The 10,963-nt window shown below is 35.9% G+C and overlaps 1 protein-coding gene across 1 annotated transcript; it reads left to right on the top strand.

The window, feature by feature from the left end:
* The first annotated feature begins 1,132 nt into the window (after positions 1-1,132).
* LOC121011341 (zinc finger protein 420-like) lies at positions 1,133-2,347 on the top strand. The gene has a single exon (XM_040445609.1). It carries the CDS (start codon positions 1,133-1,135, stop codon positions 2,345-2,347), a length of 1,215 nt encoding a protein of 404 aa, XP_040301543.1.
* The last annotated feature ends 8,616 nt before the right edge of the window (positions 2,348-10,963 follow it).

Genomic DNA, 10,963 nt, shown 5'->3' with positions numbered 1-10,963 from the left:
GGGTGCTTGGCTGGCCCAGTTGGAACAGCATATGACTCTTGATTTCAGTGTCTTGAGTTTGAGCCCCACATGGGGTGGAGAGATCACTTAAGTAAAATTTTTAAAAAATTGAAAAACAAAAACAATACCTGCTAGAGAGAACAGCAGTGGAAATCACACTAATATAGAAAAGTATTTTATCTGCTCTTGGAACATAGCATAGTGAACTGGGGAAGAGCATAGTTCAATGATATGTTAGCCAGGGCCAGATCATGACATCACCTTTGAGTTAATGGTAAGTTATTCAAATGTTATACTAAGTACAGAGGAAAACCTTAATGATTTTCCAACTTCAGGCTACATCAGAATCACTAGAGATTTTTCTTTTTTTTTTTTTTAATGTTTTTTAATTTATTTTTGAGGGAGAGGGAGAGACAGAGCAGGAGCGGGGGAGGAGCAGAGGGAGAGGGAAACACAGAATCCGAAGCAGGCTCCAGGCTCCGAGCTGTCAGCACAGAGCCCGACGCGGGCTCGAACCCACAAACCATGAGATCGTGACCCGAGCCGAAGTTGGACACTTAACTGACTGAGCCACCCAGGCGCCTGTAGAGATTTTTCTTAAAGCTAAGGTCTATTCCTGTAGTTTGATTCAATTGCTTTCAAGTGATACTTGTACGATTTCTGTTTTTGTTTTTTTTTTTTTTAATTTTTTTTTTCAACGTTTCATTTTGGGGACAGAGAGAGACAGAGCATGAACGGGGGAGGGGCAGAGAGAGAGGGAGACACAGAATCGGAAACAGGCTCCAGGCTCCGAGCCATCAGCCCAGAGCCCGACGCGGGGCTCGAACTCACGGACTGCGAGATCGTGACCTGGCTGAAGTCGGACGCCCAACCGACTGCGCCACCCAGGCGCCCCCATTTCTGTTTTTAACAAGTTTTCCAGTAATTCTGATCTGAAGCAACATTTTAGAAACAGTTACCCTGCTTCTTTAATCACCTGTGTCCACACTATGCTCACCTTCCATAGTTATATTTGAGATCTTGTCAAGCCATCAATTTCTTATAGGTAATGTGTTCATATTCCTGTTCAGAAATTTTGTTGTTCCAGGAACTGGAAAAAAATGCACACTTTCTTTCTCATTACTTCTCAGATATGAAATCCCAATGTGCAACAAAGGAGTTATCACCAAATGATGACAGTTATAAAATAAAGTCATCTCAGTGGAAGGTAATGGAAAGACTTCCAACCCATGAATTTGGATGTTCCATTTTTCAAGATGATTGGAAGTATAATCACCATTTTCAGACAGAACAGGGAAATAAAGAAGAATATCTTAAACCTGTGACAGTCACCCATGAAAATATGCAAAGTCTCAGTCAACAAACATCCTATAGTCTACATCAGATACATCATACTAGGCAAAAACCCTATGAATGCAGAGAATGTGGGAAAGTCTTCAATTACCACTCACTGCTAATTCACCATGGGAGAAGACATACTACAGAAAAATGCTATGAATGTAAGCATTGTGGAAAGGCTTTTAGCAGTTTCCCAAAACTTACTGGACATCAGAGAATTCATAATGGAGACAAACTCTATGAATGTAATGAGTGTAGGAAAGCTTTCCACCACCCCTCAAATCTCATTCGACATCAGAGAATTCATACTGGAGAAAGACCCTATGAATGTAAGGAATGTGGAAAGGCTTTTAGTCGTGGCTCACACCTTACTCTACACCAGAGAATTCATACTGGAGAGAAACCCTATGAATGCAAAGAATGTAGAAAAGCTTTCAGTTACCACTCATCCCTCATTCGACATGAAAAAACACATACTAAAGAAAAACACTATGAATGTAAAGAATGTGGGAAGGCTTTTAGCAACACTTCAATTCTTAAGGGACATCAGAGAGTTCACAGTGGAGAAAGACCCTATGAATGTGGTGAATGTGGGAAAGCCTTCCATCACCACTCAATCCTTATTCAACATCAGAGAATTCACACCGGAGAAAGACCCTATGAATGTAACAATTGTAATAAAGCCTTCCGTTACCACTCAAATCTTATCGGACATCAGAAAATTCATTTAAGAGCAAAACTCTTTGAATGTAAGGAATGTGGACAGTCCTTTAGTCATAACAGGGAACTCGCACACTATCAACGAATTCATACTGGTGAAAAACTTTATGAATGTAAGGAATGTGGCAAATCTTTTGGTCAAGGATCACAACTTATTCATCATCAGATAATTCATACTGGTGAGAAACCCTATGAATGTAAAGAATGTGGGAAAGCCTTTATCCGTGGTTCATGTCTTATTCGACATGAGAAAATTCATGTTGGAGAAAGAAAATCTCTAGTACTGTAATGAATGTAGTATTTTGCTTCTAAGTAAACTCTTATGGGACATCAGAGAATTACCAGATGAGAACTCTGTGAATATAGCAAGTATAGGAAGGCATCAGAGAATTCATTCAGGAGAAAGGGCACATGAATGTAATATGTAATAAATTTTTATTTATCTTAATTCTTATTTATCATGTCAGTGATTTATATTAGCATGAAATTATACTCATGTAAATAATGAGGAAAAACTTAGTTTAAGTTTATACTTTATTCTACATTATAAAGAGTCTTTATAATGATTGTAACAAATGTAGGAAACAGTTACCAGGATTTTACTTAACATTAGGGCATTATAAAAACATTCTTTAATACAAAAAATATAGGAAAGTCATCAGTAACCACTTATCTTTTATTGAACATCAAAAGAAAAACTCTGACAGAAAGGCAATAAGATGATAAATCAAGTAAAAAAGTTGATCTAAAACAAAATACCACGCTATCAACTTGGTAATTTAAGGAAGAAACTAAAAGTAAACAATACAGAATTTTTAGTAATGAATGGTATTGAGAGTAGTACATATCAAAAGGTGTGTAATGTGATCCAAATCTGTACTGATAGGAAAATGTATATCCTTTGATACATGGATATAATTTAATAAACAGAAAAACAAACTATGCATAAAACAAGGTAGAAAGCAAATAAAATAACTTTCAAAACAAGAGAAGATAATGAATTAATAAAAGATAGAGATTAAATCAAGTCAAGTTTAGATTTAGTCCAAATCCAGAAGTGTTCTTTCTAGAGGTCAGAATATGGGCGTGGTCAAGAAAAAAATTAAAAACTAAAGACATTATAAATGAGGAGTTTTATTTAACTCTATAAACCGAGATTCTTCTTAACCATTCCACTACTTTATACAAGTAAATTTGAACGTCTAGAGCAGGATTTTCACACTGCTGACATTGGGATCAGATAACTCTTTGTTATAGGGGGCTGTCCTGTATAGTATACAGTGTTTAGTAGCCTCCCTGTCCTCTGCTAACTAGATGTCAGTATTCTCCCCTTCCCTCTAATTCTGACAAATAAGAATGTCTCCAGACATCGCCTAAAGGTCTGGAGTAGAGTGGAGGGTAAAATTGCCCCCAGTTGGCAACTACTGATCTACATGAAATTAATCATTTTCTAAAAAAATAACCTAATTTTATTCAGGAAGAAGTAGAAAACCTGAATAAAACATAACCAACAGGAAAAAAATTAAAATATTTAACAATCTAACCCCTTAAAAGGCCAGATGTTTTTAAGAACACAGAATGCCAATACTGAAAGTAATAGATAATTTACATATTATATAAATTCTTCCAGAGCCTGGGAAAAAAATAGAATGCTTACCAACTTATATAAGAGGTCACTAAAACTTGGATAGTTAAATAGGGCAAAGAGTATGTTATAGTTTGAATTATGTCCCCCCAAATCCATGTTGAGGACCTAACCTCCAATACCTCAAAATGTGACTCTGTGGAGATAAGGCTATTAAAAAAGATGATTAAATTAAAATGAGTCACTTAGGGTGGATCCTAATCCAACCTGACTGATGTCTTTATAAAAAGAGGAAATTTAGACACACAAAGACACCAGGAATACACGTGCACAAATGAAAGACCAGGTGAAGACCTAACAAGAAGACAGCCATCTGTAAGGCAAGGAGAGAGGCCTCGGAAGAAACCAAACCTTGATCTTAGACTTCTAGCCCTCATAACTATGACACAATAAATTTCTGTTGTCTAAGCCACCCAGTCTGTGATACTTGTTATGGCAGCCCTAGCAAGAAAATACAGAGTACATAATTAACATCAAAAGCCAATTTGGCGGGCACCTGGATGGCTCAGTCAGTTAAGATCAGACTCTTGATCTCAGCTCAGGTCTTGATCTCAGAGTTCTGAGTTCAAGACCCACATTGGGCTCTGCATTGGGTGTGAAGCCTACTGAAAAAGAAATGTAGGGGCACCTGGGTGGGTGGCTCAGTTAGCTAAGCGTCTCTTGATCTCAGGCTTGTGGGTTCAAGCCCTGCTCTGGGTTCCACATCAGGCATAGAGCCTACATTAAAAAAAAAAAAGGCCAATGTAAAGGACTTTTTACATCTTTATTTATAAAAAGAGATGTAGGGGCATCTGGGTGGCTCAGTCAGTTAAGTGCCTGACTTTGGCTCAGGTAATGATCTAACGGTTCATGGGTTCAAGACCCTTGTAGGGCTCTGTGCTGACAGCTCAGAGCCTGGAGCCTACTTCAGATTCTGTGTCTCCCTCCCTCTCTCTGTTCCTCCCCTGCTTGTGCTCGTGCTCTCTCTCTCTCTCTCTCTCAAATAAGTAAACATGTTTTAAAAAATCCAAAGAGGGATGTGAAAATCCTAACTGATAATTAAGAAATCAAACCTACCACTGTATTAGAGTTTACTACCATATAATTTACCCAGATTGTCCAGGACCTAACCTGCTCTCTTTCTTTTTTTTACTTTTGTTTGTTTCAGGAGTAGAATTTAGTGATTCAACACTTACATATAACACCCAGTGCTCATCATAACAAGTCTCTCCTTAATACCCATCACCCATTTAGCCCATCTAACCTGCTTTCAATTAATGATATATCTAGGGTCTGTTATATCTCAAATCTAAGAAAACACAATTTTCAAAAGACATGATCTAGCCCCATCTTCTGGACTCATTTGTTGTATATTTATATAGTCTAAAGAGTTGCAATGTGTAATGTTTATTTGCACAATTTAAATTTTGAAGTATTACAGTAACTAGAATATACAATATTTTTAAGAATATACAATATTTTTAAATATGGTAATCCAAGCTCCCACCATGCTTTTTTTCTTTTTGTGCCTAATCTCAGGTATTTGTTCTTCTATTTCTTAGAATTATATCAACTATTTATATTATTAATTGAATTTTTATTTTTCTTAAATGTTCATTTATTTTCGAGAGAGAGAGCGTGAGCACATGTGCACAGGAGGGGCAGAGAGACAGGGAGGCAGAGGATCTGAAGTGGGCTCTGTGCTGACAGCAGAGAGCCTGATACAGGGCTTGAACTCATGAACAGCGAGATCATGACATGATCTGATCCAAAGTCAGATGGTTAACCGACTGAGCCACCCAGGCGCCCCTATTTGAATTTTTATTCTATTAAATCTTTCCAACAAGAAACATGGCTGGGGCATTGGTTAAGTGTCCAACTCTTGATTTCCACTCAGGTCATGATCTCATGGTTCGCAGGTTCGAGTCCCACATCAGGCTCTGTACTGATGGTGCAGAGCCTGCCTGGGATCTCTCTCCTTCTCTCAGCCCCTCCCTGGCTCGCTCTCTCTCTCTCTCAAAATAAATAAATAAACTTAAAAAAAAAAAGAAACACGGTCTTTCACACTGATTTTTCAGATCTTATTATATTCCCTTTAGTAAAATTTTGTAATATTTCATATGATCTCATTGCTTTCTTGTTCAGAACTTGTGTTTCATGACTTTGAAACTAAATATATATAGATATATAGATATATATAATTCATTTTAACTGATTATAGCTTATATAGAAAAGTGTTAATTTTTATATCTGTATCTTTTTTTTTTTACTTTATTTAAATCCAAGTTAGTTAACATATAGTATAATAATGGTTTCAGGAGAATTTACTAATTCATCATTTACATATAATACCCACTGCTCATCCCAACAAGTGCTCTCCTTAAATATATATGTATCTTATAATTAGTCATCATACCAAAGAATATTTTCCTAAAGTGTCTTGGTTTATACAGATGTGCAAATATATGATTTAAATAGAAATAATTCTGACTCTTCCTTTCCATTGTTTACATCAGGTATTTAAAAAAAATTTTTTTTAACATTTATTTATTATTGAGAGACAGAGAGAGACAGAGCATGAGCATGGGAGGAGCACAGAGAGGGGGAGACACAGAATTTGAAGCAGGCTCCAGGCTCTGAGCTGTCAGCACAGAGTCCGATGCGGGGGTCAAACTCACAAACCGCAAGATCATGACCTGAGCCGAAGTCAGGTGCTTAACCGACTGAGCCACCCAGGTGCCCCTACATCAGTTATTTTTTAGACCTATCGATTGCTTTACATTTCTAAAGCCATGTTTAATAGCTGCAATAAGTGTACTCGTCCTCATCTCTTTTCTGATGTAAATGGAAATGGCTTCAGCATTTCAATGAGTAGCATATTGCCTGTGGGGTTTGGTAGACAGCTTTGATCATAGTAAAGGGTGGCCTTTTTATCTTTATATGAATTTTATTAGAAAGGACAACTCAGTTTTTATCATATGCCTTTTGGGGATAATCATAATAATTTTTATCCTTTACCTTATTGAATAATAAATCATTTCCTGATATTAAATAAGTACACTTTATTACAACAGAAATTCTATTTTGCTATAATATGAAAGCTAAATATCCCATGTGTTAAGTTTTAAGACAAAGACTATTACAGAGTTATTTAATTTTTAGCATTTTGATTGAAGGGCAAAGTTGAGGATATAATAAATGTGAAACCTTTCTGCGTATCTAGGAAAATCCAGCTATTTATAACTTGGGTTATGGTCAGTTCCATTGCAGAAGGCAGCTAGTTAGCAAGCCTTGGAGACTGACAGCTCTCTTGCTAAGCAAATAACACTGAACTGTTGGAGATCAGGTGTGTACAAGAGAATGTTCACCCATGTTATCACAGTGCAGTAAAACCTTGGATTGTGAGTAACTTGGTCTGCGAGTGTTCTGCAAGATGAGCAAACATTTCTAATAAATTTTAACTTGATAAGTGAGCGGTCTTGCAATACAAGTAGTACATGATGCCAAATGTCACATGATCACAACTGAGCCAATGGTTCATGAAATTCACTTTGATATACAAGTGCTTTGGATTACAAGCATGTTTCCAGGACAAATTATACTCACAAACCAAGGTACTTTAAGTAGAGAAGTACACCAGAAAGTTTGGAGAATACAATCATCTGATAACTGGGGTATATATATATCTGATAATCTGATAACTAGAGTTCTTTTTTTGTTTTTGTCTATCTCCAGTTCAATATTTTAATATTCTTAGTCTCTAGCTTTTGCAAAAAATGTTTATAAATTGCTGCTCTGCTCAGAATTTTGTTGCTGACAATACTCTTTTTTACAAGCTCATATTTTACAACTCCAGCTTCAGCCAAGACTGAACAAAAATAAGTTATGTGTGTGTGTAATAACATATATGTTATAACACACATCCATATAACATATACATATATCTAGTAGACAAAGAACTGAGAAAGAATATAGTAATAAGAGTTCTACATTAAGAAAATGTGAAATTACAACTTTCTGCCTCTCCATAGATGAGTTATTTTTTTAGATGAGTTATTTTAATAACTTATACATCATGTGATAACATTTAGAATTTTTGCATCTTTATTTTTTTTAATGTTTTATTTATTTTTGAGAGAGAGAAAGAGACAGAGACAGAGCATGAGTGGGAGAGGGGCAGAGAGGGAGACACAGAATCTGAAGCAGGCTCCAGGCACTGAGCTGTCAGCACAGAGCCCAACTCAGGGCTGGAACTCATGAACTATGAGATCATGACCTGAGCTGAAGTCGGATGCTTAACGGACTGAGCCACCCAGGTGTCCCTGCATCTTTATACATAAGAGAAATTGGTGTGTAAATGTGGATTTTCTTCCTATTTCAAGACTTATGTTTATCATAATTTAGGACTAACGCTTATTTTCAAAAAATGAACTGGGGAGTGTTTCTGTCTAATCTGGAATAATTTGGTGGTCTTAAAGTTAGCTTAGTCTAGCACTTAACTAGAACTTCCAGTTGAATGTGGGCTCTGTTAAGGGCCATACTTGTCGTGTCCAGACTTAATGTGAATGCCTCTAGGGGCACCTGGGTGGCTCAGTCGGTTAAGCCTCTAACTCTAGCTTTTGGCTCAGGTCATGATTTCACTGTTCGTGAGTTAGAGCCCCACGTCAGGCTCCCCGCTGGCATTTTTGTGGAGCCTGCTTGGGATTCTCTCTCTCTCCTTCTCCCTCTCCAGGCCCCTCCCAGCTCACTTGCTCGCTGTCTCTCTCTCAAAGTAAATAAAATAAAACTTAAAAAAAAAATACCTCTAGTATTTCATCCTAAAGTATGTAATACATTTTGGGTTGTTGTTAGAAATATTTTATCAGGTTTAAAATGTTCTCTTCTATATCAGGTTGGGTAAATTTTTTGTTTTGTTTTCAAATTAGGAAGTCGCATTTAACATTATCAAATTCTTTTTTAAAAGTTTTAATTTAAATTCATTAGTTAACATACAGTGTAATACTAGTTTCAAATGTTTTTTCTATGTCTACTGGTGTGCCTTCTAGAGTTTTCTTATTAAGGAAGATGTTTCCAATGGGTTTTATTAAGCTTTTATGAAATTAACAAATTGTCCCCTATTTCTAGTTACCCAAAAGGGGCTTTCCCCGCTCTTATCATGAAGTAATTTTGAATTTTATCAACCATTTTTGCTCCTTTTGCTGAAATACATGATTTGTCTTCATTAATCTGATAGTGTAGTTTGTTCAGCTGATATATTTCCTGATATTAAATTTATCTTTGCATTTCTGGAATAAACACTACCTTGTCACAGTATGCCTTCTTTTAACTCACAGCTATAATTTATTTCTTAATATTTTATCTAGGATTTTTGCATATATGATAATAAATGAGATCAGTGTATAATTTTCTGTTCCTTGGGTTTTCTTTGTGTATCTGTTATGGTTATAGTAATCTCAAAGTGCATTCAGTAGCTTTCTTTTTGTAGTCACTGAAACAATTTTTGTAAGATTTGAAAGTATCTTTTCCTTGGAGGTTAAAAGCTTACTTATAATCAGGGCACCTGGCTGGCTCAGTTGGTGGAGTGTGCGACTCTTGACCTCAGGGTTGTGGGGTGGGTTCAAACACTAGATTAGGTATAGAGATTACTTAAAAATAAAACTAAAAAAACCAACCTTATCATTTATGCAAGGTATGTTTGGCTGGAGAGTTCTTAAACTACTGTTACTTTTCTTCAATGGCTAGTGGCCTATTGAGATTTTGTTTCTTCTCGAGAAACTTTTGATACTTTTAAAAAGTTGGTCATTTAACCTAGGTATTTAAAACATTAGCCTTAAATCCATTTACTGATTTTTTTGAGGGTTAAGCAGGCAGAAGGAGAGGGAGAAAAAGAATCCCAAATAGGCTCCATGCCCAGCACAGAGCCCCACCAGGGGCTCAATGCCATGACTGTGAGATCATGACCTGAGCCAAAATCAAGAGCTGGACACTCAACTGACTGAGCCACCCAGGCACCCCTCCATTTACTGATTCTTAATACCTCCCGTAACTATCTACAGTTAGTTAAATCTCTGATAGTCCTAATTTTTATAGCTTTCCTTTTGCTTGATGAATTATATTAAAGTTTTGTTTATTTTTTCCCTCAAAACCAGTTTGCATTGTTGTAAATGATACCTTCAGTATTTTTGCTTGCTACTTATTATTTCATTAACATCTGATGTTTATTATTTCATTTCTTCTTTCTTTGAGTTTCCTTTTTAAAAACTATTTGAATAAAAAAATGCTTTATTTTCAACTTGTTTTGTAGTTAATGTATTTGAAGCTATTAATTTTAGATGTCCATTTTGACATAAAGTTCTTTTTAGTTTTAAATGTTTTCTGATTTCCTTTACATTGCTTTTTAACCTATTAAAATTTTAAGATTGTTCTGAGTCTCCAAACATATGTGCTTTATTTATTTATTTATTTATTTATTTATTTATTTATTCCAATTTAATTATCTTGTAGTCTAGCAGGTGGGCCATACGATATTTAATCTTTGGAGTATGGGCAATTTCGGAGAAATACTATGTTTCTGCTTGTGAAGAAGTATAAAAAAGTATTTTTGCAGAGAAGCTTTCAAAATATAGCTTATAAATCAAGATAGTTGTGTTAAATTTTAATGTATTCTTACTGTTTCTAATTAATCTATCAGTTTATGGACTTATGTTAAAAAATCTATGATTGTAGACTTGTTAATTTTTCCCCTTGTAATTCCCTCAAGTTGTGCTTTACATACCTTGAGACTATATTAAAGCCATACACGTTCTTCACTATTAAATCTTTATGGTGGAGTATTTTTTTTTGCATAGGACATTTTTTCCTTTACTTTCAGTCTTTATTTTTCTTTCAATCTGCTCTTAATGTTTATCTTTTATAAATACTATATACCTAGTTTTGTTTTCTCACCTTTTCTATAATCTCTTTTATTTTTTTAAGATGATTTATTTATTTTTTGAGAGAGAGAGTACACGTGCGCATGTGAGTGGGGGAGGGGCAAGGGAGGGAGAGCGGGGGGGGGGGAGAGAGAGACTGACTTAAGTGGCTTCACAGATGTGGGGCTCAATCCCACCACCCCAGGATCATGACCTGAGCCAATATCAAGAGTTGGACGCTCAACTGACTGAGTCACCCAGTCGCCCCTAATCTCTGTCTTTTAATAAGTGAGGTTAATCTCTTTGTATTTATTGTAAGTATCATATTTGAATTATTTCTGCCATCTTGTTTTGTTTTTCCTTTAACATG

This window comes from Herpailurus yagouaroundi, unplaced genomic scaffold (genome assembly GCF_014898765.1).
Source record: "Herpailurus yagouaroundi ecotype Mexico unplaced genomic scaffold, PumYag 194, whole genome shotgun sequence".
Lineage (NCBI taxonomy): Eukaryota > Metazoa > Chordata > Mammalia > Carnivora > Felidae > Herpailurus > Herpailurus yagouaroundi.
This window is presented reverse-complemented; position numbering and strand designations above follow the sequence as displayed.

Bases quoted from the DNA above. Each gene is read 5' to 3' on its own strand.
- LOC121011341 (XM_040445609.1), top strand. From the start codon at position 1,133: ATGAAATCCCAATGTGCAACAAAGGAGTTATCACCAAATGATGACAGT.